Consider the following 26,442-nt stretch of genomic DNA (forward strand, 5'->3'; position numbering starts at 1 on the left):
ATATATCCATTGATGTAAGTGGAGTATTAAAGTGCCCAACTATGGGGTTCCTGGGTGGTTCAGATGGTTAAGCATCTGCCTTCAGCCTGGGTCATGATCCCAGGGTCTTGGTATCGAGCCCCGCATCAGGCTCCCTGCTCAGCAGGGGGCCTGCTTCTTCCCCTCCCTCTGTTTCTCCCCCTGCTCATGTTCTCTCTCTCTCTGTATCTCTGTGTCTCGAATGAATAAATAAAAAAATCTTAAAAAAAATAAAGCGCCCAACTATTATTGTATTACTGTCAGTTTCTCCCTTTATGTTTGTTAATGTTTGCTTTATATATTTAGATGCTCCTATGTTGGGTGCATAGATATTTGCAATTGTTATATTCTTTTGTTGGGTTGATCCCTTTATCATTATGTAATGACAGTCTTTGTTCCAAAGTTTATTTTGTCTCATATAAGTATCACTACCCTAGATTTTGTTTGCTTGTTTGTTTACATTTGCTTGAATACCTTTGTCCATCCCTCACTTTCAATCTGTATATGTCTTTAGGTCTGAAGTGAGTCTCTTGTAGGCAGCACATAGATGGATCTTTTTTTTTTTAATCCATTCAACTACCCTATGTCTTTTGATTGGAGCACTTACATTTAAAGTAATTATTGATAGATATGCCCTATTGATTTTCAAAACCAGACATTATGGGGGCTTGCCTTCCTGGTGCAAGTCCCCGGTGAGTGAGAGCTTGAACTCCTTGCTGCTCAGGGAGAACCATTGCACTTGTAATGTTCCTCCAGCTTGTTGCCACACTAGGGGTTTTGGTTCCTGATCTGACCATCTCTTTGCTTCTCCTACCCTTCTTTTTTTTTTTTTTAAAGATTTTATTTATTTATTTGAGAGAGAGAATGAGAGATAGAGAGCACGAGAGGGAAGAGGGTCAGAGGGAGAGGCAGACTCCCTGCTGAGCAGGGAGCCCGATGTGGGACTCGATCCCAGAACTCCAGGATCATGACCCGAGCCAAAGGCAGTTGCTTAACCAACTGAGCCACCCAGGTGCCCTCTCTTACCCTTCTTGATGTGGCTTTATCTCTATCTTTAGCTGTGGAAGAGATGCTCTGTTAGTCTTCATGTCACTCTCAGAGAGATTTGCTCTATATGTAGTTGCAACCTTGGTGTGTTCAAGGGAGGAGGTGAGCTCAGGATGTTCCTACCACACCATCTTCGCCTTGTGTCTCCCAGTTACATCTCCCATATTTCTTGTGCATAGATTTCCCTAACTATGTGGCTTCCAAGAGAGTGCTCATGCTTATACAAGATGGTGCCTCCCCCTGGACACAGATCCAAGGGTGGGCATATAACTCAAACTGGACTAATTGGTACATTTCCAAAGTATTTACACTTAGGTCCAAAAGGGAGTCAGTTGATCTCTCTTTGGTGGTTTGATCATTAACAATGGTAAAATTTGGACTTGTTGGTGGCCATATTTCCTGTCCTGTGGGCTAAGAAGGCAGAGAAAGCCATTTTGCAATGAAAAAGAAGAAAGGAGTAGACCCAAAGAGCTTCAGAGCCTGGGGTGTCTTGACAGTGTGAAGTCTCCATTTCAGTTCATTCCAGAAGCTCTGCTCTGTTCTTGTTCTTGAGTTCCAAGACACATCCATGCATCCTTATCATAAACTCATCTTTTCTGTTTAAGTTAGCCTGAGTGTGCTTCTCTTTGCAATTCAAAGAATCATATCTCAATCAGCACATTGTCACCCCCATTTCCAAAGTCCACTTGTCTTATTAACCTCATTATTTCTCTAAACTCCCTTCTTTCCTTTGGTCTCCTCTTTCCATCATTCATTTACCTCCAGAAAATGGAAACATGTACTAGCTTCACCACACACACACACACACACACACACACACACACACACACACACACACAAATATATATATATATTTTCTGGCATTAGACTCAATGAAAAATAAGAAGGGAGACAAGAAGACAAGAATTTCCTTACTTTGACAAGTGTTTTCACTGGAATTCTGGAATTGAGTACCCCCAGAGAGGAGTTTGTATCCAGGATTACAGTGACAGTGGAAACCTCCATCGACATTCTGACATGCAGCATTTGCTCCACAATATATACTAATGGGTGGTTTACATTCATCAATATCTGGAACACAAAAGAGCAATTTGGCCATTAATTTGATGAAGACTTATGGAACTTCTAATATGTGCCAAAGGCTATACCCTTTCCACCCAATCTGTTCTGGCTTTCCAGGACAACTTAGTTAAGGTAGTGGGTTGTCTTTGTTCTTCCCTTTTCTCTTTGACTTTGGTTGGATTCTCTGAGAAGCAGACACTGAGACAAGAATTCATGTTCAAGTACTTTATGTGGGAGGTGATCCCAGAAAACACTGGAAGGGAAGTGGTGAAATGAGACAGGGAAGGCCAAGCAGAAAGTAAAGAGGGAAGTTTCCATTGTGGGCAATTCCCACAATTCCATCGTGTCCTCAATTCCTCTGGAACCCTCTGGGAGGCAGTGTAGAGCACACGCTGCAGAGTGACTCTGAGGGGTGAGGGGGCTGGGGTATTTATCTGCCAAATCTTTTTTTCTTTTAAGTTTTTATTTAAATTGTAGTTGGTTAACACATAGTGTAATATTGGTTTTGGGAATAGTATTTAGTGATTCATCAGTTACATACAACACCCAGTGCTCATTACAACAAATGTCCTCCTCAATCCCCATCACCCATCTAGCCCATCCCCCACCCACCCCCCTCCAGCAACCCTCAATTTGTTCTCTGTAGTTAAGAGTCTCTTATGGTGTGCCTCCCTCTCTCTTTTTCCCCCCTTCCCCTATGCTCCTCAGTTTTGTTTCTTAAATTCCACATGAGTGAAATCATATGGTATTTGTTTTTTTCTGACTGACTTATTTTGCTTAGCATAATATATTCTAGCTCCATCCATGTCATTGCAGATGGCAAGATTTCATTCTTTTTGATGGCTGAGTAATATTCCATTGCATATATATCCATTCACAGTTGATGGACGTTTGGGCTCTTTCCATAATTTGGCCATTATTGACAATGCTTCTATCTGCCAAATCTTATCATTCATTGGCAGAGAAATGCTTGCAGGGATAGTTAACTCTCCAGTACTTCCACCTGTCCTGAGCATGAACTGAGTGGTCTCCAGTAGCCAGAGAGAGCCTTAGACTTGGTGTGCAAAAGAATGTCAAGTGCTGAGAGCATATAAGTGGGAAACTGACTATGTCTGTTGTCATGAACTGTATGTATGTCCCCTCAATTCAACGTGTTGAAACCCTAACTTCCAGTGTGGCTGTATTTAGAAATGGGGCCTCTAAGGATGTAACCGAGGTTAAATGAGGTCATAAGAATGGGACCTTGATCTGTTAGGATTAGTGTCTGTAGAAGAGACAAGAGAGCTTCTCCACCTGCCTGACCACTCTGTGCACAGAGTGAGGAAAGACCATGTGAAGATACAGCAAGAAGACAGGCATCTTCAAGCCAGGAAGAGAGGCCTCCTGAGAAAGTGGAACTGCCAGAACCTTGACCATGGGCTTCCTAGCTTCCAGAACTGTGGAGAAAATAAATTTCTGTTGTTTAAGCCACCCGGTCTGTGGTGTTTTGTCATAGCAGCCTAAGCAGAGTAATACACCTGCTAGATTAACTAACTGAGTTAGAATGTCTTGATTAAGTCAATGTGTCTCCAGGCCTGAGCCCCTTTACAAATGTCAGGTGGGTAGTGAAGATGTGTGACTTCCCAATCTGGTATGGCAAATATGAAGTTGGGAATTTTCAGATTGTGATATAATAGAGCAGATGCTCTCGGTTGCCCACTCAACAACCATTCTATTTGGAGGAGGCCGTCTTGTTCCCACCTCCCAGGCACTCCCCCCTCCAGCCTCCTTCCAGCTTTCACATTGCACCCCTAGCCAATGAAAAGTAAGGATGTTCTTCCTGGGGCATCTGCAAGAGACCTAAGCCTGAGACAGAAGTCACTACAAAGGGATGAGACTCAGACTGGTGTTGGAAGTTTTGTCTGCAACCCTGTAAGCTTGAAGACAGTTGATTCTGTGATCGCTGGGATATTCACTGATCACCTGGAGAAGAGGATGGAACGAAATGTCCCCCCCACCGAGGCAGGATTGAACCCACTCTTTAGAGCCAAAGAGATGTGAGATGATGCATTCATGGAGAGAGACATTAGCTATGTGGACCAGTTTGAAGAAAGCATGTGAGAGAAAGTGCTCCGAACAAACAAATTAACAAGTATGAAACTAGGAAGTACAGAAAGCTCAACAAAGGGGGAAATGAAGGTAAGAGGAAGCAGAGGTGAGCAGTGAACTTTGAGATAAAGTTAAAATCATGGGGGGTGTGGCAGGGGAGATGGGGTGGGGGTGAAATTACAGTATTTTAAAGATCTCATCTCTTTACTGGGGGAGGGGAAGTGAGGGTGAAATGAAGCATCTTTTTAAAAAAAATGCCAGTATAATTAACATACTGTGTTATATTATTTCCAGGTGGGTAATATGGTGATTCAACAATTCTATATGTTACTCAGTGCTCATCACAGTGAGGGTACTCTCATCCCCTTCACATGAAATGATGGGGAAAACAGTACATCTTGGGAGGGGAAATAAATGATGAGTTTAAAAAAATAATAGTGGAGAAAGACATGTCTGATTATGAAGTTAAGAGAAGGTAGCCATGAATGGGGTGGAAAAGTATATTAGGACTTCCAAATAAATAAAGGGAAATGATGGGACGGTTGGGTCGCTCAGTCAGTTAAGCATTGTACTCTTGGTTTCAGCTCAGATCATGATCTCAGGGTTGTGAGATCGAGCCTCTGCTGGGCACGGAGCTTGCTTGGGATTCTCTCTCTCCCTCTGCCCCTACCTCCACCCTCCACTCATGCTTGCTCTCTCTTAAAAAAAAATAAAGGGGAAATGCTGATTTCATGAAAGCATTAATTTCTTGATGAGGGTGGAGTTGGTAGATTTTTTTTAGCAGTGCACATTTTTGGCAGTTGTCTCCCCATGATCCCTATGCTGTCCCCCTTCCACTCCTACCTCTGGGTGGTTCAAAAATTATCCCTTACCTTCACACGTAGCCAAGGGAAATGTGAATAATTCCTTCCCATACACAGAAGTGTATCCATGTTTGCATGTACAGTAAGTGCCATTGACACAGTCAGCATTCGGGGGGCACTTACAGGGAGCTGCAGGGAGAAGGAGGAACAGATCAAACATCTGCTGGGGTTAAGAGATGTCCTGTTATCATTTGCTTTTGCCTCTGACCAGGACCTCTTGAGGATCAGGAAGCCTACACCCTTTTTCTCTTGTGAGATCTCAGTACATTAAAAAATGAGAGATACCAAACCCAAGTTACAGAAAAAAGAGATTTGTTTTCATGATAAAGACCGAGGTTGGCAGTTAAATTAATTTTAACACAAAAACTTCAATGTGATAAAATTGTGCTATTCTCAAGATCATTGCAGAATTTATGAAAGGGGGAATGAATTGGTTAAGGCCCTGGGTTCGATTCTGACTCTGCCACTTACCAGCCATGTGTCTTTGCACAAATGTCTTAATCTCTCTGTGCCTTAATACCCTCATATGTAAACTGGGTTATCGTGAAGAGTGAGTGAATTAATACATATAAGTGTGTTGGGCAGTGCCTGGCACATAATAAGTATCAGCTAGGATTATAAAAATTTGAATTCGTAGGGGTCCACAGGAAGTATATTCTGATATGGGTACACATTATCTTTGTAACCCTATGTATAACTTCATTTGGACAGAGAGACACTAAAGATCTTAATTCGAGCCCTCTTGGGAGTGAACAGAGCTGAGGAAGGATCTCGAGCTTTGGGTCTAGTGGAGAAATTTGGGAACTTCAGTGTTCATAGGTAGTGGGGGCTGGGAACCTGATGCGGGCCACATTGGGCAATCTGGCTACTCAGAAGTTGTCCCCTGAAGGTTGGCTGGAAAGACAGAATCTCAGGCCTCACACTAGACCTGCTGAATCAGAATCTAGTGAGATCTTCGAGGGATTAAAGTTAGCCTGAAATCATCATCATCTTCTTCTTCTTCTTCTTTTTTTTTTTTTTGGTGCCTCACTTATGATCAGAATGGAATGGTTACCATCATGCTCTGTCTCTCCCCACTGGACTGCTCACTTCGTGAGGCTGTGTATTTTAGCCACTGTTCTATTCCTACATTGGGCACATTGTGGTTACTGAAAACAAACAAACAGACAAAGGACAGTAAAATAAAAAGATACATTAAGGGGCGCCTGGCTGACTCAGTTGGAAGAGCATGTGACTCTTAATCTAGGGGTTGTAAGTTCAAGACTACTTAAGTAAATGAAACTTAAAAAAGATACATTAAAAATTGATGAAATGATGAATTAAAAAGAATGACAGGAGCAAGCATCCCTGAGTTCTGCTCCCAGAACAAGCACCTTTGCTCTAGTCCCTTGGAGGATGTGAGTGGTCCCAGGTGTGCCCTTGGTTTACACCCTTCCTGGTCTCTGGCTGTGGAGAAGTCAGGTATTGAGCACTTACCTATGCTCCTTTGATCCATGACTTCTGATAAACTCAGCAGAAAACAGAGCCCTGGAACAGGGAAGCAGAAGGGAGACACATGAATTGAATGAGGAAAGATCAGGAAAGTCTCCAAGGACTGTGTATCAGTTATCCACGGCTGCATAAAGACCATCACAAAATGTAATGGCTTAAAACAGCAACGACCATTTTCTTATCTCTCATGGTTTCTGTGCTTTGGGAATCTGGAAAAGGCTCAGCTGGGTGATTCTGGTTTGGGGTTCCTTATACAGTCGCAGTTAGGCAGTGTTTGGGACTAGAGCACCTGGGAACTGGCTCTGTGCTGCTCTCCCTTCATGTAGCCTCAGACTTGGGGATTTTGGCCTTCCTGCCAACATGGCGACCTCAGGCATGCACGCTCCATGGTGGTTCAGAGCTCTAAGTAGGGGTGCCCCAGCCAAAAAGTCCACGTCTCCTGTTAAGACCCAGCCTTGGAAACCATGCAACTCCATTTCCACCACGTTCTCTTGGTTACAAGATTCAAGTGGATAGGAATCAGTCTTCCTTTTGAGGGAGAACTGGCAAGATTCTAGAAACGCTTCTTGGAAGGGAAGTATTTTTTTTGTTTTCTTGGGAAATGCAGGCTGCCTCTACCGTGGTTGATAAAGTGCTCTTTTCTCTTCCCTAAACTTTCCCAGCTGCTGGTGGGGTCAGCAGCCATGTTCCTGCTTCTGCAAAGACCTGAGGCTACTGGATGGATGGGTGGCTTCTCTTTCCCTTTCCTGAGAAATCTGACAACACACTGATTGCTAGTTTTCTCCTCACCTTCTTTTCATTCCCTTATTACCTACTAATGTCTAGAATTATTTGCCATTTGCAAGGGCAGTATTAACAGCTGGTATGGTGCAGGAATTGGCCAATCAGAGTGGACAATGGAGACCCTTCTCTGTTGTAGCAAATGTTATTTTGGCTGCTGAATTGTGCGGAGGCGGATGGCGTCTCAGGGCAGGGTCTGGGCTGGCAGGAGTGTGGTGGGAGCTGGTTTTGGGCAATGATTATTTACAAATGGTGTGGGACTATTTCAATACGAAAAACCAACCAGTGGCTCTTCTAGTGTGCACTGGTTGAAGTTGAAATTTAGCTCTGGTGACCAGTCACCTTATTTGCAATTTTGGTTACCCCTTGAGAAAGTGGATCCTGCAGATAAATGGATAAAGAAAATGTGGTGTATATATACACAATGGAGTATTATTTGGCCTTAAAAAATAAGGAAATCCTGTAATTTGTAGCAACATCTATGAAACTAGAGGACATTATTATGAGTGAAATAAGTCAGCACAGAAGGACAAATACTGCATAATTCCCCTTACAGGAAATATCTAAAGTAGTCAAACTCATGGAAGCAGAGAATAGATTGATGGTTAGCAAGGGCTAGGGAGAGGGGGAAATGGGAAATTGCTTTTCAGTGGGTATAAAGTTTTTGTTATATAAGGTGAGTAAGTTCTAGAGATCTGCCATAAAACCTAGTACCTATAGTTAACAATACGGTGTTGTTGTCAAGATATGTTAAAAGAATAGATCTCATGTTATGTGTTCTTACCAAACACACACACACACGCACGCAGAGGGAAATTTTTGGAGGTGATGGATATGCTTGGCACCTTCATTGTGGTGATGATGGTATTATGGATGTATGGTGTATGCATATATATAAAAACTCAGCAAGATGTATGCATTAAATGTATGCGATTTTTTTGTGCCTAGATTATACCTCAATATGGCTAAATTAAAAAAAGAAAGTGGGTCCTGATAATAGAAGGGTCTCTGTTTATCAAGTGGGGTGATAGGTGTAGGTCAGGATGGACTAGTTAGGTGGGACTGGGGTAACTTCGATCTTGTGCATGAAGGACTGGGATCAGGTGATTAAGAGACAGTCTGAGGCTGAGAGTCTGGACAAGATGGTGTGTGTGTGTGTGTCTTTCCTGGGGAAGCCCAGGAGATGTGGCAGCTGGCCACTCTGAAGCAAGACTTGGAGGAGATGGGAATTTTGGGAGTAAAATGCAGCATGCCCTATGATGCAACCACTCCTCTATCCTGCCCATAAACACACCAGTGAAACCTTCCTTGGAGAGAGATACTATGTCTTGGAGAGAGGATTTCCTTGGTGGGGAGCTGGGCAAAATATGAAGGTCAGCCTCTACAACATCTAACGGGAAAAGAACTCTTACAATATGCTAAGCATTATTCTAAGCACCAGGCACATGAACTTAATTCAACTTTGCAACGACTTTAGGAGATGAGTGCTATTAGCATGATCCCAGTTGTGAACTTTAAGAAACAGAGGCTCAGGGCGCCTGGGTGGCTCAGTCATTAAGTGTCTGCCTTCTGCTCAGGTCATGATCCTAGGGTCCTGGGATCGAGCCCCACATCGGGCTCTCTGCTCCGCGGGAAGTCTGCTTCTCCCTCTCACACTCCTCTGCTTGTGTTCCCTCTCTCACTGTGTCTCTGTCAAATAAATAAATAAAATCTTAAAAAAAAAAAAGGAAACAGAGGCACCGAGGGTCTAAGGTACTTGCTCCATTTCCCAGAGCTAGTCAGTGGCAGAGCTGAGAATAAACTCAGGTGCTGGGTTCCTGCTGATAACCTACCACCCCGCACAACCTCTCTTGCAGAAATCCCACACAAGCTGCATGCATAAGAGCTGCCGCTGAGATTGGCAAGCTTCCAGTGACAGTGACCTGAGGAAAGGGTGCCTTTTCTTCCAGTAGATGTTGCTCCCCAGATGTGACAGTCCAGTAGGAGGTGCGATATGTTACTTGGTTATTTGGGGGCATTCTAGACTGATCACAGGATTTGGAAGACAAAACCCTATGGGCTAGCAGTGACCCTTTAAGAGTGGGAGGGAGGGCAGTACTAACTCTTTTTGGATTTCCCTGTATGAGTTTCTGATTGTTAACAAATTACCGTGAATTTAGTGGCTTAAAAACAACAGAAATGTACTCCTGTTGTAGTTCTGTAAGCCAGACATCCAAAGTTAGTCTCACTGGGCTGACATTAAAGTGTTGGCGGAACTGCTTCCTTTTGGACACTCTAGGGGAGAATCCATTTCTTTCCACTGCCAGTGGTCAGAGGTGACCCACATTCCGTGCTCACAGTCTCCTCTCCCATCCTCAGAGCCAGCAGCACCTTCCTTCCTTCCTTCCTGGCATCCTGCCTCCCTCTTATAAGGACCCTCATGATTATAATGGGCCTGCCTGTATAATCCAGGATAATCTCCCCATCCCAAGATCCTTAGCTTAATCCATATCTGTAAAGTCCCTTTGACCACGTGATGTTGCTCACAACATGTCACCCCCAAATATGCCGCTTTAGCGTGTTGGTTATTTGGAGTGGAAGGCACCTGAGAAACAGCACATGCAGGACGCGCTTTCTGACCTACTTTTTCTTACTTAAAATCAGGCCATAAAATTTCCCCTGAGAAAGACGCCCTCCATGTGCCAGGAAGAAAAGAGTGTCCTTATCACCAGAGACTGGGAATGAACACTGAAATGGATCTGTACAAACACACTCAGTGAAATAGTCTTTGTCTTCCTCCAGCTTTCCCTCCCACAGACCTCCTAGTCACTTTCTCGCAATTCACCATTCCTAGCCCAAACCCCTTCGCCTTGTCATTTCACAAATTCATATCTTTGTCGAAAAGGCACAAAAACTTTGTGCTCTGGTCATTTCCCTGGGTCTTCATTCTCTTGTGAAGTCTCTCATGTACGTGTTTCAATTTAATAAAACTTGTATGCTTCTCTCCTACTAATTTGTCTTATGTCAGCTTAATTCTTACTTTCAGCCAGAGACCCTAAGAGGGTGGTGGTGAAGTTTTTCCTCCCCTATGCATTTATGGTAACATATTCACAGGTTCCAGGTGATGGGGATATTGACATCTTTGGGCAGCTGTTATTCATCCTTCTGTGCTCCCATCTTTCATCAAAGAAGGTGCCAGTTGTTATCAGTTTTACAACTGCATTCATGGAGCATTTTGAATATTTTTGTTTGTCCAATGAATATGTTCTCAGCTGAGCTGTGAACTGCTTAATGGCAGGGCCCTGGCATATTTCTGAATGAATTTAAATTTCCCTACCGATACTTTTGTGTAATAATTAATTTGTAGAAGCTGCACTAACACTACACCTGCCCGAATGATGACTATAGCTCACAGAGCCAATTAGTAACACATACAAGGTTAAAAGGCATTTCCTAGTTCCTAAAGCTCAGGCAGTCTGGGCACCATGATGTTTCCTCAAGGCTAGTCTTCAGGATCTCCTTCCAGTCCAGCCAGTAACCCTGTGCTCAGTAATATGTGCATGCATCTTAAATTAGGGTTTCCCCAGAGTCATGAGCATGCCTGAATCCCAGACTGCTAAGAAACTTTAGAAATCATCCACTGACTCTTTTTGTCCATGAGGAAACAGGTGCCTGGAGGTCAAGTGGCTTGGACACTATTTGTGCAAATTGTTTAACTTGTTTCCTTATATGAAACATGGTGACAGCATTGCTTACCACCTGGGGTTGGGCGTGAGGACATAAACAAGGGCATGCGTGAAGCACAATGTCTGGCAGGAATCACTCCATAAATGCTAGCTGTCTCTGTTACCATTTTATTTGCACTAGAGTCCTATTCTTATTCTTGGCCAGATGCTCATTTTGTTACACTGTCTGTTGCATCCAGTGATATGGGCAGAGAGTTCACAGGTAAATGAATTCACAAATAATCCATTCTAGAAGTGTCCAGGACTCTGCCTCTAGTTGCCAAAAAGCAGGAAACATCTTGTTTGAGCTTCTCTTTTTTTACATTTTGTTTAAGCTTTATTGATATATATGGATATAAATATTTATATATAGATGTATAAATATATATATATTGAGATATATTAAAAATTGCACACTCTCTCACTTAAATTTGATTCCATAGATATATATCAGACACCTCTTATATATAAGATATGGAGGGTGCTGCAAAGGTGAGGGCACAAGGCATTTGCCTTCAAGAAGCTTATATTATTTTGATAGACTTTATGATCTACTATCTGCCTCTGCAACTAAACAGCTGTGAGAATTTAAACAAGTCCTACAATCTCTCCTCGATGCTATTTTGCATCTGTAATGTGAAGGTGTTGTACAATAATGAAGGTAAAACAATTTCAAGCTAAAATATGTGCTCAATAAATGTAAGGTTGATATTGTGGCTATTGATATTGTTACTTGATCTGGAACCAGAAGGATGGATGGGACTTCAGAATTGGGGAACCATCTGCACAGAGGTGGCGATTGAAGCCACGGGATCAAGAGTTTCCTCTAGGACAGGGAGCAGGAAAAAGAGAAGATCAGAGTAGAATCCTGTGGGAGGAACATTATGGCAAAGATCTGGAGCCAGGCGGCTTGGGTTTGAATCTTGACTCTGCCATTTACAAGCTGTGTGACCTTAAGCAGGTACTACAATCACTCTGTGCCCAAGTTTTCTCATCCCTAAGATGGGGATAATATTAATATTCTTGGTACAGGACAGAGAAAAAGGAGGGGAAAGGAAAGAATGGCAAGAGAGGCAGAGAAAAAGTCGGCACAGAATTATCAAGGAGAAGAGGATGTTAATTAGAAAACAAAATCTTTGAAAATGAAGATGAACAACTCCTTGGATTGGAGCCATCAGGAAAATTTTAGGGATATTTGACAGCACAGTTTGAACAGGGTGGTGAGGAAGGAAACCACAATCCAAGGGGAAAGAGAGAATGTTTAAAGCAGAGCAGAAGAAAGAGGAGAAGGAAAAGACAGCTAATTGTTGAACTGAGTAGCTCCTGATAGTGGGTAGGTTAGGGTACAGTCATTCCCAAGGTTACACATACCTGGAAGGAGTGATGGCCCTCGCATTCCTGCACGCAGGTAACCGTTGCCGCTCGGCTCTTGAAGCTCCTTATTGCTTTTTGCTGACCACTTTTCCTATCTCAAGGAAATCTTATGAGAATTGATACACATAGGTTAGCTGACTAAGGAAATTTCTATCAGAAAAGGGAACTCGTTCTTGTCTTTCACCATCAGAGCCATGGTTCTGCTTTTTTTTGCTTTTTTATTTGTTCCTTTTCTTTGTTTTCTGCACTTGTTTTCATATGCTTCTTTGGTAGTAGGTTTTCGTAGCTACTGTTGATTGCCTTTGGGGTGACAGAATCGGTCGACCTTAGGAAAGGAATGCCTTTTAGTTACAGAGCATTGTCTGAGGAGTGGTTAGTGACTTTGGGGTCAAAATAAAGCTTAAATAACCCTGTGGTTTTGAGCTGGGTAAGCCAGAATTTAGGGTATCTCTGTTGGTATCTAAAGTTACTGGAGGAGTCATTTTTCACAAATGTTGGCATTTTTACCGCCTTAACAGATGACACTCAACAGATCTAGCTAGAGACTCAAAGTAGACCCAGTAGAGGGTGATAAAACTATTTGGTTATTTGGGGAAATCCAAACTAATTGCAGGATTTGGGAGAGAATCTAAGTCCTTCCCTCTTTCAACAAATTATTTATTAAGACAAATATTATTTAGTGACAGGATCTGTGTTACAGCACAGCAGTGAACAAAGTTAACATAATCTTTTCTATATAGAACTACAGAGAAAGGGAACTTGGAGGAAAAGCATGTTTTTGGGGACAGATGGCATTAAGTTTTGGATAATTTGATTTTGAGGTACTGTGATTTCAACATTCCTTACATGTATAGTCTCATTCACAAAAGAGAGGGCTTTCCCCCAGTCACTAGATGGTAATTGTAGCCATAGTACTAGATGAAATCATGTAGGGAGAGGTAGTAGAGAGAGGAGAGGGCCTTGGGTAAGTAATTTTAAAATCAGGGAGTGGAGGAGCAGAAAGTGGAGGAGACAGGCCAAGAGTGGCTAGACAGATGGGGGGAAATGAGCAGAGTATGTTGTCATGGAGGGAAAGGAAAGAGACCAGATTGAATTAAGACTGAAAGATATTCATGGGACAGAGCAGTAGAGAGGTTGTATTCTTATCAAGAGAAGTTCCAGTGGCGAGAATGATGGTGGTGATGATGGTAAAGATGATGACGATGAAGGTGGTGGAGATGGTGGTGGTGATGGTAATAATGATGGTGGTATTGAAGATGGTAGAGGTGGTTGTGCAGGTGATCGTAGTGGTGGGGACAGTTGTGCTGGTGGTGCTGGTGATGAGGATGAAGGCAGTGATGGTATTGGTGATGGTGATGGTAGTAAGAATGGTGGAGGTGATGATGATGGTGGTGATGGTGGTAGTGATAATGACGATGATAGTCGTGGAGGTCAGAATGGAGGTGATTGAGGGAAAGTGGGAGGTGAAGAAGGGGAGATAGCAAGTATAGTCAACTCCAGAGACACTTGGAGGCAAGTATGTGAGCAAGGAAACAGAACAGACAGATTTCCTTGGGTAGTTGGGGCATGCGGGAATTTGCTGCCTCTTGGGGTTATCACAACCACAAGTCCTGCATAATAAGTTTGTTGGGCTCTCAGCATCCCACCATCCCCTGTGGCCCAGCAGCCATGCAGTGGGGCTTCCTGTTCTTTCTCCCTAGTGGTCCTCTGGGAGTGTGGTGATAGTCGGGGGAAGAGCTGATCAAGAAAGACAGGTGGTGCCACCTAATGGCCAGGCCTATGCTATTACAGAGTGTTGGTTCTAGAGCCAGACCACCTCGGTTCAAATCTTAGCTCCGCCACGTATTAGCTGGGTGACTTTGGGAAAGTCACTCAACATCTGTCCCCCAGGCATCTCTGATCTGAGATAACTTTGATAGTCCCCTAGCTGGTTGTCCTTCTACCCCATTCTTCACCCTGCAGCTGGGAGAGCTTTCTGAAGTATGAATCTGAGCCCATCACACCCCTGCCTCACAGCCCCATGGATACTTTGCAAGATAAATGTGCTTAGTAGGGTCAAAAAGCCCATCAGATCTGGCCCCAGTCTGCCTCTCCAGACTCATCTCTCACTCTTCTCTCTTAGGCTGCCCACCTGCCCTGCTGGCTCTCTATTATCCTCACACCACTTCATAAAGCGCATTAAGTATAAACCAGAGTGTCCCTAGCCGTTTACCTGATACAAAATGAGATAATTCCTTTTTGTAACAACATTACAGCATAAAACTCCAGGGGATTTTTGCTGAAAATCGGACCCTCTGAAAATGTCTTCTCAGTTATTTTTGAGAGTCTCCTGCAGGTTCAGCTCACAGATCTCCTTTACATCCGTCCATCCATCCCTCCCTCCCTCCGTTCATCCCTTCATCCCTCCCTCCATCCATCCCTCGATCGATCCATCCATCCGTCCACCCATCCATCTATCCATCCCTCACTCCATCCATCCATCCATCCGTCCATCCATCCGTCCACCCGTCCATCTATCCATCCCTCACTCCATCCATCCATCTATCCATCCCTCCCTCCATCCATCCCTCGATCCATCCATCCATCCGTCCACCCGTCCATCTATCCATCCCTCACTCCATCCATCCATCCATCCATCCATCCATACCTCCTAGATTTTTCACCTCAATGACAGACGGCTGTCTTTGCTACTGTGGACTTCAATGAACAGTCTGTTCATTGTCTTATGCTGATTCCTACCCCTGACATCCTAGCCCTAGACTCAGGTTGGAAATGCTGTTCTCTCTGCTTCCTCCTGGCACATCTCAGCCAGGCTGTGATGTTTAATAAAGCTTTACTGAGGTCAAAGGTAATGTGATCCTGTTAAATCTAAGTCAGATCCTGTTCCTCCTCTGCTGAGAGCCCTCATGACTCCCACTTCACTTATTTATTTTGACTCCCACTTCACTTAAAATAAAAGCCAAAGTTCTCACCATAGCCCATAAGTCCCTATGTGATCTTCCCTTGTCACCTCCTTGCCCTCATCCCCTCCCAGTCTCCCCCACCCTGCCCTCTGCTTTCTCTGCCTCAGGCACACCAGTTCCTTGCCTTTCCTTGAACATGCCAGGCACACTCCTGCCTCGGTTTTTGTACTTGTTGTTCCCTAAATGCTTTCTACATAATGTTGTTCTTCCTAAATGTTTTCCTCCAGATTCCTGCACGTAATTACATGGCTCCCTGGCTAACTTCAAGTCATTGTTTAAGTGTCCACTTGTTGGTGAGGCCTCCCTTGACCCCCCTGTCTAAAATCTCTCTCTCTCTCTCTCTGTCTCCTTCTTCCTTTCTCCTTCCTTCCCTCTCTCTCTCTCTCAATCTTTCTCATACACACATTCTCCATCCACTTTGCTTAGTTATTTCTGTTCATTGTACCCACCACCTTCTAATACACAAAACAATTTGCTTATCTACTTCATTTATTTTGTTTGCTGTCTCTCTGCCCTACTGGAATGATTGCTCTACAGGACAAGGAATTTGGTTTGGTTTATTCATTGCTGTAGTCCCTGTACCTCACACAGCAACTGGCACACAGTAGATGCTCAATAAATATTGATTTAATGAACGAATGGACACAAAGGTCTTGCTGGAGGGCAGTTATCAGCCACTTTCCAAAGTGGTTACCCTTGGTGACTTCAAGTTCCTGACTCTCTTGACTAGCTCTTTAGAGGTCTCCTGGTGGTGGAGGGCCAGCAGCTTGGCTCTCAACAATGGGAATCTCCAGGTATCTATATACCTCAGAGTCCAGAGTCAATCTCTGTCCTAACCCCAGAGAGCACTGATCTATTCTAGGCACAAGGGATAAAATAGTGAACAAAACAGACAAAAAACCCCCATTCTCATAAAGTCTTTTTTTTTGCACATGATGTTCCCTCTACCTGGAGTTCTCTTTCTCTTTCTAATGCCAGTCCCCCTCCTAGCTCCTCAAGCCCAGAAAACCTTCACAGTAGTCCTAAAGTTGGTCTATACTAATTGATAGAAAATTCTTCACAGTGCAGCTGTCTTAGGCCAGTTGCCTGTAAGGAGATCCCGAGGTAGGAATTGGGATACACATTTTGTGTTGGGGGGAGAATTGGGGTCAGATGCACATAATTTGTTGGGGGAGAGTAGGGGCTGGGATGCACATGAGTTTTTGGAGGAGTGGGCTCTTGGGAGAAGGGTACTAAGGAAACATGATAGGCAGGGGAAGGAGCTAAATAAGGAGGTGGTCTCAGCAGGAGTCTAGCCTCAGCTTAATTCCTTAGGGGAGTTCTGGAGTGCGCACTGTGGAGTTGGTCTATCTGGAGGCAAGGCCTTTTATCCCCTGGGTCAATCACTGGCTGTGGTCTGCCCCTTGGGGTGGGGTTGGGATAAGACCTGGCAGGCACAGTGATGGATGGGATCTAGGCAGAGCACCAGGAGTACCCACTACCGTGCTCAAAACTTTCTCTGTATGAACGTCACTTTCTCTTTATTTTAAAGTGCTCAAAATGACAGTGATTTCCCATGTACCGCATAGCATCATCACATGATGAAACTGAAAGTGAGCAGCTTCCACATGATTCTTTAAAATTTTTTTTTTTTTTTTGCTTTTGAGTGCAGTTCACACATAATGTTACATTAGTTTCAGGGGTGTACAACATAGTGATTGAACAAGTTTATACATTGGTCACATGATTCTTAATTCTTTAAAGTCTCAAGGATTATGATGGCAGTTTGTCAGTCAGGCTTAATTCATGCGTTGGTGTAGATCCAACAGATTATGTTGGATTATATCAGGTTGATATTTGACTGCAGCTCAACCTTTATTTTTGTTCAACCCCTTCTTCTGCCTTATCTTGCTTTCCTTATTCTCTCTCTCCTGAGAGCAGTCCCCAGTAAATCACAAGCCTAGGGAGCCTGACCTAACATAATCCCTCCAATCTTCTGTAGATACAGAAGATGCCATTGGTGCCTCACCCAGATCCTGTTTCCTGGCTTCTTCCATAAAACCATTTCCATGAGAGTGTAATTTGTTTGTTTGTTTGTTTGTTTATTTAAAGGTTTTATTTGTTTACTTGAGAGAGAGAGAGAGAGAGGGCGAGTGAGTGTGCATGGGGGGAGGGGTAGAGGGAGAGGGAGAGAAGCAGACTCCCTGCTGAGCACGGAGCCCGACATGGGGCTCCATCCCAGGACCCCTAGATCATGACCTGAGCCAAAAGCAAGAGTCGGCCACTCATCTGGCTGAGCCACCCAGGCACCTGTAAAGTGTATTTTTTTTTTTAAAAACAAATATTGTTAATTCCATGGATGGATTTCTTTCCCCTAAAGAACAAATTGATTTTTCTTTATGTCCCCATACCCCAGCTTTTTCGAGTTGGTTGTTATCACTCATATCTGCCTCTTTCTCCAGAGAATTGCCTTCAATTGAACTGAAACTGCTCTGGAAAGTTATGACCCTCATCCCTAGGGGGCTTCTTGCAGCCAACGTTGATCTGAGACGGGAGTACAAAAGCTCAGCCCCTTGTCTCTAAGTGGGGACACCTGTGGGGTGGCGCTCATGCTCCAGGGCTCCGCATGGGGTCAGGTTGATATTTGACTGCAGCTCAACCTTTATCTTTGTTCAACCCCTTCTTCTGCCTTATCTTGCTTTCCTTATTCTCTCTCTCCTGAGAGCAGTCCCCAGTAAATCACAAGCCTAGGGATCCTGACCTAACATAATCCCTCCTTTATTTGGTTATGTCATCAAAATAAAGTAGGAAAAAATAATTCAAGTTTCCGAACTCTTTCTGATTTTGTTCTGAAATACGATTTAAAAATAATATTATGCCAAGGCACAAACAAGATCCCTTAGCAATATAATTTTATTGACAATGACGATGATGATGAAGATGGTTAAATATCCTATTTGGACCTAGATAGAGAACTTAGTCTTTACATCATACCGCCACCTTCCGGGAAAACTAAGGAATAAGAAATTCAATGCTTCAATGCTTCAAATGCTTGGTGTATAAAGCAGGATTGAAAATGATTTAAACCTTTAGGGTATAAGGAGCTGAGGCAAATCCTACAAAGATATTCATTATCCAGTCTGTTTTATATTACCTTGAATATACTATTATATTCTTTTTTAAAGTTAGTTTCAGAAATGTACTGTTATATTCTTTTTTTAAAATTTTATTTTATTACGTTATGTTAGTCACCATACAATACATCATTAGTTTTTGATGTGGTGATCCACAATTCATTGTTGTGGAACACCCAGTGCTCCATGCAGTACGTGCCCTCCTTAATACCCATCACCGGGCTAACCCATCCCCCCAAACTTCTCCCCTCTAGAACCCTGTTTGTTTCTCAGAGTCCATAGTCTCTTATGGTTCATCTCTCCCTCCGGTTCCCCTCTTCATTTTTCCCTTCCTTCTCCTAGTGTCCTCCCTGCTATTCCTTACGTCCCACAAATAAGTGAAACCATATGATATATTCTTATTGCACTTGGGAATTCAGGTCCAAAGATACTTATTGAATTAATAAGCTAAATTTAATTAATAGGTGCATGGAACCTGGTTTTCACATTTATTTATCCACGATCCTTCCATCGTCCATCCAACCACCCATCCATCCATCCAACAAATGTTTGAGATATACCTTCTCTGTTTGGTGATTTCATGTCAGACCGATTAATTTTACTCAATCTTAATTTTCTCACATTTAATATCTTGCCAATCCATTTACTCTTCAGGGAAAAATATACATCCATGGCATTAACAAAATTTGATTTTCTTCCTTTATTTGTTAAAAAATATATGTTTATGGAATCAGTTCTAGGGAATAAAATCAGAGAGATGGTGCAGGGCAAGTTTGGGAATAGATAAATGCTATGGGAGAAAAATAGGATGTTGCTGCCTAATTAACTCATAACACTGGCATATTTTGAGTAGCTATTGTTAAATATATTGTGAAATTATTTCTGCATCATTCGGTATTGTTTTACCACTTCAATTTTAATGACTTCACCATATTGCACTATATGGAAGTACTTATTCAGTCCCTTACTGATGCACATGTAGACTGCTTCTAGTTTTATCTTATAGCAAAAAATGCTGCAATGAACAGCCTTATGTGTTTTGACACTGAGATCCTGTGTAAATATTTCTACAGGATAATTCACTGAAACTGGGTCGAAGGGTAAACATATTTGAAATTCTGATTAGTCTGTCCCAGTGGTGCTTTAATAAGATTTATGATTTATAGTCCCTCCTGCTTTGATGGCCTCTTCTTCACCTCTTTGCTGAAGGAGGGATTCCTGCCTGCCATTTGCGGGGACAGTCGAACACATGACATCTGACGCCAGACAGATGGGATCCACAGCAGTTTATTCGCCGCATATATTCATAGTCCAGGGAAGGAGGATGCCACATGCCACATGGGGCCCCATAGAGTTGCACTTGGGAACAGAGTGAATAGCCAGGAGTTGTGGGAGGCAGGCTTTGTAGTAACAAGAGGAAGAGGTGCCTCCTGGTTCCCCCCACCCCATCCCAACGGGAAGATGTAGTTGGCTTGTCTGCATCATTCTGCAGGCTGGCAGAGCACCGAAACCTGATACTCAGGAATTAGCAGCAATTGCATCTGGTCCCCATGATAAGGAGGGTTGTTTGGATAGCAGATCTTTTCCGTGGGAGCAGATTGGAGAGGCAAACTCATGGTTAGGTCATTCAAGGCCATCCCAGTTTCCCCCAGATTTTAAGGCAACACGTAATACTGGACCTTAATTTTAGTACAGTATTCCACTCTTTTTTTTTAAAAAATATTTTATTTATTTATTTGACAGAGAGAGACACAGCGAGAGAGGGAACACAAGCAGGGGGGAGTGGGAGAGGGAGAAGCAGGCTTCCCGCTGACCAGGGAGCCTGACGTGGGGTTCGATCCCAGGACTCTGGGATCATGACCTGAGCCGAAGGCAGTCGCTTCACCAACTGAGCCACCCAGGTGCCCCTACAGTATTCCACTCTTATCTGTGGTTTCGCTTTCCATGGTTTCAGTTGCCCATGGTCTGGAAGAGTCATCAGAAGATCAATAATAGCCTCATGCTACATTGCAATGCCTGTGTCATCTACCTCATTTCACCTCATCACGTAGGCATTTTGTCATCTCACATCATCACAAGAAGAATAAGGGTGAGTATGGTACAACAAGATATTTTGAGAGAGAGACCACATTCACATAACTTTCATTACGGTATACTGTTGTAACTGTTCTATTTTATTATTAGTTATTGTTGCTCACCTCTTACTGTGCCTGATTTACAAATGAAACTTTATCATAGGTATGTATGTATAGGAAGAAACATAGTATGTATAGGGTTCGGTACTGTCTGTGGGTTCAGGCTTCCACTGGGCGTCTTGGACCTATCTTGTGCAGATAAGAAGGGACTACTGTAATATAGTCAAGTCTAAATAAGAAAACAATAAATAATGCAAAAGCTCACCTTCTAGAAACAACCAGGGTTGATGCTGATGGGCAGCCTCCCATCATCTATCCCTGTCTGCATATATGCAGAGAGAAGAAGGGCAGACCGGATCAGCTGTAGAGAATATTTGTCTTTCTTTGAGTGCTTAGCTCCTCTTATCACTGTCTGTGCTTCTCACTCTAGAAGTCAGATCCTGCCTTTCCTTCCTCTCCTGTAGCAAAGGTCTAGGCTCCACCAAACAGATGCAACCTCACCTGGATCCCAATCCAGCAGTGCAGAGAGCAAGGGTAGAAGCAGGCACACAAGATTTCCCAGGGATGCCTTTGCTAGACAATCAAGAGTTAGCATCCAGCACCCAGGGTTGGCCACATCCGCTTACAGGCTGTGGTGTCTGTGCAAGTGGGAAATTGCCTTAATGCCAAGACAGCCTCCAGTTGCATCACTGGGCAAGCCATGTTGGAGGTCACAGAATAGAAAGGCTCACGGACCAAACTGAAAAGCTTAAATCACATGATTTACTAAATAATTTAAAACACACAGTGAGAGGAGGGCCTGGGTGGCTCATTTGGTTAAGCATCCGACTCTTGATTTTGGCTCAGGTCATGATCTCAGGGTTGTGAGATGGAGCCCTGCATCACGTCCAGTGTGGAGCCTGCTTAAAATTCTCTCTCCCTCTGCCCCCACCCTGCTTGCTCTTGTACACACACACACACACACACACACACACACACACACACACACACACACTCTCAAAACAAAAACACAGTGAGAAATAAGAGGAGAGATGGAGTAAATTAGCACACTTAGGGTCTGATTAGACAGATCAAGCTGACTCATAGGATATAGAATGTTTGTAGGTCTTATCTCTTTCCCTCCATGTCATGCTTCCCTGCTGCCAATGTGATTGTGAAGACAGAGCTGAGGTTTGAGCGAGCGGTCCCCAGACAGAAGAATCAAAAAGACATACACTTGCTCTACTGGAGAGATGCAGGGGACAATACACCTCACCACAACCATAGCTTGCCAAGTAGCCTGCTGAGTGGCCATGGTGTTTTCTGGGCACAAGACATGTGGGTCCAAATTGGTGTTACTGATGGGTGGCTGAAGACCGAATGAACACTGAATGCTTTGTATGCTTTGTATATATGCAGTGAATCAGAATATCACTTTCCATGTCTAACACATACACGATCTGCTTACTCAATTTTATTTAACGTATCTTATGAATTTTACCTATGTCTTGTAAGCTAGTAACCTATCTACACTTAACACATCTGATAAGTTTCATGTGTCCCATTTGTATTCTTGATTTCTATAGCAGATAGAGTCTCAAACAGTACCCAGAGTATCATAATGCCCGACAGTGCTGACAGGGTTTTCTCTACATTATTTCTGAAGTTTCATTTGGGGCCCTACTCCTGTTTATATAAACTCCTGGAGTCTCTGAGCTATTCATATCCATTAATAAATTCGTGGTTAGCATGAAGTATTTGGGGTGGGTTTCTATTTTTTTTGAACTAAGATCCCTCGCTGAAATAGAAAGTAGTACCAGGAGTGGTTGCAGAACACAGATCCTCAATGAAATGGTCATCAAGGATTGGTCAGTGGGGTCTGGTGAGGGCTCTACAGGCAGTGAAAATCCCATTAGTGTTAAGGGGTGGGGTGCCAGTCACTGTGAAAGTTAAATAATGACCTCTCATCATCTGGAAGGAGTGGTCACTGAAAGCTTGGGGAAAGTGGCCACTGGCATTGAAGAGCAAGAAGCAGGTGACGAATTTGAGGACTGCTGGGTCAGTTGGTTCCTTCTCTATGTAACAGGGAGCTTAAAAGCATGGCAAGCTCAAAGTCATAAAATATTTACTCAAGCCACTGTCAGGGAATCAGAGCCTTTGTATTACTTCACTAAAATAATCTCTTATTTCTTTTTTTAAATTTTATTTTATTATGTTATGTTATTCAACATACATCATTTGTTTTTTTAATTTAATTTTATTATGTTATGTTAATCACCATACATCATTAGTTTTTGATGTAGTGTTCCATGATTCATTATTTGCATATAACACCCAGTGCTCCATGCAGTGTGTGCCCTCTTTAATACCCATCACCAGGCTCACCCATCCCCCCACCCACTTCCCCTCTAGAACCCTGTTTGTTTCTCAGAGTCCATAGTCTCTCATGGTTTGTGTCCCCCTCCAATTTCCCACCCTTCATTTTTCCCTTCCTACTATCTTCTTCTTCTTCTTCTTCTTTTTTTTTTTAAAACATATAATGTCTTATTTGTTTCAGAGGTACAGGTCTGTGATTCATCAGTCTTACACAATTCACAGCACTCACCATAGCACATACCCTCCCCAATGTCTATCACCCAGCCACCCCATCCCTCCCACCCCCACCACTCCAGCAACCCTCAGTTTGTTTCTTGAGATTAAGAATTCCTCATATCAGTGAGATCATATGATACATGTCTTTCTCTGATTGACTTATTTCGCTTAGCATAATACCCTCTAGTTCCATCCACGTTGTTGCAAATGTCAAGATTTCAAGTTTTTTTGATGGCAGCATAATATTCCATTGTGTATATATACCACCTCTTCTTTATCCATTCAACTGTTGATGGACATCTTGGCTCTTTCCATAGTTTGATTATTGTGGACATTGCTGCTATAAACACTGAGGAGCATGTACCCCTTCGGATCACTACATTTGGATCTTTGGGGTAAATACCCAGTAGTGCAATTGCTGTGTCATATGGTAGCTCTATTTTCAACTTTTTGAGGAACCTCCATACTGTTTTCCAGAGTGGCTGTACCAGCTTGCATTCCCACCAACAGTGTAGGAGGGGTTCCCCTTTCTCCGCATCCTCTCCAACATCTGTTGTTTCCTGACTTGTTAATTTTAACCATTCTGTCTGGTGTGAGGTGGTACCTCATTGAGGTTTTGATTTGGATTTCCCTGATGCCAAGCGATGTTGAGCACTTTTTCATGTGTCTGTTGGACATTTGGATGTCTTCTTTGGAAAAATGTTCATGTCTTCTGGCCATTTCTTGATTGGATTATTTGTTCTTTGGGTGTTAAGTTTGATAAGTTCTTTATAGATTTTGGATACTAGCCCTTTATCTGATATGTCATTTGCAAATATCTTCTCCAATTCTCTTGGTTGTATTTTGGTTTTATTGACTGTTTCCTTTGCTGTGCAAAAGCTTTTTATCTTGATGAAGTCCAAATAGTTCATTTTTGCCCTTGCTTCCCTTGCCTTTGGCGATGTTTCTAGGAAGAAGTTGCTGCGAGGGGTGGGGGGGTCGAAGAGGTTGCTGCCTGTGTTTTCCTCTAGGATTCTGATGGACTCCTGTCTCACATTTAGGTCTTTCAACCATTTTGAGTCTATTTTTGTGTGTGGTGTAAGGAAATGGTCCACTTTCATTCTTCTGCATGTGGCTGTCCAATTTTCCCAACATCATTTGTTGAAGAGACTGTCTTTTTTCCATTGGACATTCTTTCCTGCTTTGTCAAAGATTAGTTGACCATAGAGTTGAAGGTCCATTTCTGGGCTCTCTATTCTATTCCACTGATCTATGTGTCTGTTTTTGTGCCAGTATCATACTGTCTTGATGATTACAGCTTTGTAATAGAGCTTGAAGTCTGGAATTGTGATGCCACCAGCTTTGCTTTTCTTTTTCAACATTCCTCTGGCTATTCGAGGTCTTTCCTGGTTCCATACAAATTTTAGGATTATTTGTTCCATTTCTTTGAAAAAGGTTGATGGTGTTTTGATAGGGAATGCATTAAATGTGTAGATTGCACCAGGTACCACTGACATCTTCACAATAATTGTTCTTCGAATCCATGAGCATGGGACGTTTTTCCAGTTCTTTGTGTCTTCCTCAGTTTCTTTCATGAGTATTTTATAGTTTTCTGAGTACAGATTCTTTGCCTCTTTGGTTAGATTTATTCCTAGGTACCTTATGATTTTGGGTACATCATTTGTTTGTAATGTAGTGATCCACGATTCATTGTTTTCATATAACACCCAGTACTCCATGCAATACTTGCCCTCCTTAATACCCATTACTGGGCTAACCCATAACCCCACCCTCCACCCCTCTAAAACCCTCAGTTTGTTTCTCAGAGTCCATAGTCTCTCATGGTTCATCTCTCCCTCCGATTTCCTCCACTTCATTTTTCCCTTCCTTCTCCTAATGTCCTCTGTGCTATTCCTTATGTTCCACAAATAAGTGAAACCATATAATTGACTTTCTCTGCTTGACTTATTTCACTTAGCATCATCTCCTCCAGTCCCAACCATGTTGATGTAAAAGTTGGGTATTCATCCTTTCTGATGGCTGAGTAATATTCCACTGTATATATGGATCACATCTTCTTTATCCATTCATCTGATGAAGGGCTTCTCGGCTCTTTCCACAGTTTGGCTATTGTGGACATTGCTGCTATGAACATTGGGGTGCATATGGCCCTTCTTTTCACTACATCTGTGTCTTTGGGGTAAATACCCAGGACTGCAATTGCTGGGTCATAGGGTAGCTCTATTTTTAATTTTTTGAGGAACCTCCACACTGTTTTCCAAAGTGGCTGTGCCAACTTGCATTCCTGCCAACAGTGTTAGAGGGTTCTCCTTTCTCCACAACCTCTCCAACATTTGTTGTTTCTTTCCCTGTCCATTTTTGCCATTCTAACTGGTGTAAGGTGGTATCTCAGTGTGGCTTTGATTTGAATTTCCCTGATGGCTAATGATGATGAACACCTTTTCGTGTGTCTGTTAGCCATATGTATGTCTTCTTTGGAGAAGTGTCTGTTCATGTCTTCTGGCTATTTTTTGACTTGATCATTTGTTTTTTTGTTTGTTGAGTTTGAGAAGTTCTTTATAGATCTTGGATATGAGTCCTTTATCTGTAGTGTCACTTGCAAACATCTTCTCCCTATCTGTGGGTTGCCTTTTTGTTTTGTTGACTGTTTCCTTTGCTGTGCAGAAGCTTTTTCTCTTGATGAAGTCCCCAAAGTTCATTTTTGCTTTTGTTTTGCTAGCTTTTGATGTATCTTGAAAGAAGTTGCTGTGGGCAATGTCAAAGAGGTTACTGCCTATGTTCTCCTCTAGGATTTTGATGGATTCCTGTCTCACATGGAGGTCTTTCATCCATTTTGAGTTTATCTTTGTGTATGGTGTTAGAGAATGGTCGAGTTTCATTCTTCTGTATATAGCTGTCCAATTTTCCCAGAACCATTTATTGAAGAGACTGTCTTTTTTCCATTGCATGTTTTTTCTTGCTTTGTCAAAGATTATTTGACCGTAGAGTTGAAGGTCCATATCTAGGCTCTCTATTCTGTTCCATTGGTCTATATGTCTGTTTTTGTGCCAGTACCATGCTGTCTTGGTGACCACAGCTTTGTAATACAGCTTGAAATCGGAGAACGTGATGCCCCCAACTTTGTTTTTCTTTTTCAACATTTCCTTGGTGATTCAGGGTCTTTTCTGATTCCATACAAATTTTAGGTTTATTCCAGCACTTTGAAAAATGTCATTGGAATTTTGATCAGGATG

General features: G+C 42.8%; 2 protein-coding genes across 3 annotated transcripts in view; one reads left to right on the forward strand and one right to left on the reverse strand.

Moving 5' to 3' along the window:
• ADGRE3 (adhesion G protein-coupled receptor E3) overlaps window positions 1-12,539 on the reverse strand; it is a 48,132-nt gene extending 35,593 nt beyond the window's left edge. The window contains exons 1-4 of one of the 2 annotated variants that reach the window (XM_027582309.2): window positions 12,425-12,539; window positions 6,555-6,605; window positions 5,088-5,207; window positions 1,981-2,136 (exon numbers count right to left, since the gene is read on the reverse strand). In XM_027582309.2, coding sequence (XP_027438110.2) covers window positions 1,981-2,136; window positions 5,088-5,207; window positions 6,555-6,605; window positions 12,425-12,449 — 352 coding nt within the window. In that variant the 5' untranslated portion in view covers window positions 12,450-12,539. The remainder of the gene's footprint in view (window positions 1-1,980; window positions 2,137-5,087; window positions 5,208-6,554; window positions 6,606-12,424) is intronic. The other variant, XM_027582310.2, reaches the window with a different exon arrangement.
• A 1,057-nt stretch (window positions 12,540-13,596) lies between these two features.
• Window positions 13,597-26,442, forward strand: part of ZNF333 (zinc finger protein 333) — a 36,822-nt gene continuing 23,976 nt past the window's right edge. Inside the window, exons 1-2 of the mRNA XM_027582313.2 lie at window positions 13,597-13,785; window positions 20,458-20,592. Coding sequence (XP_027438114.2) covers window positions 13,597-13,785; window positions 20,458-20,592 — 324 coding nt within the window. The remainder of the gene's footprint in view (window positions 13,786-20,457; window positions 20,593-26,442) is intronic.

The sequence above is a fragment of the Zalophus californianus genome, chromosome 1, assembly GCF_009762305.2.
Source record: "Zalophus californianus isolate mZalCal1 chromosome 1, mZalCal1.pri.v2, whole genome shotgun sequence".
NCBI lineage: Eukaryota > Metazoa > Chordata > Mammalia > Carnivora > Otariidae > Zalophus > Zalophus californianus.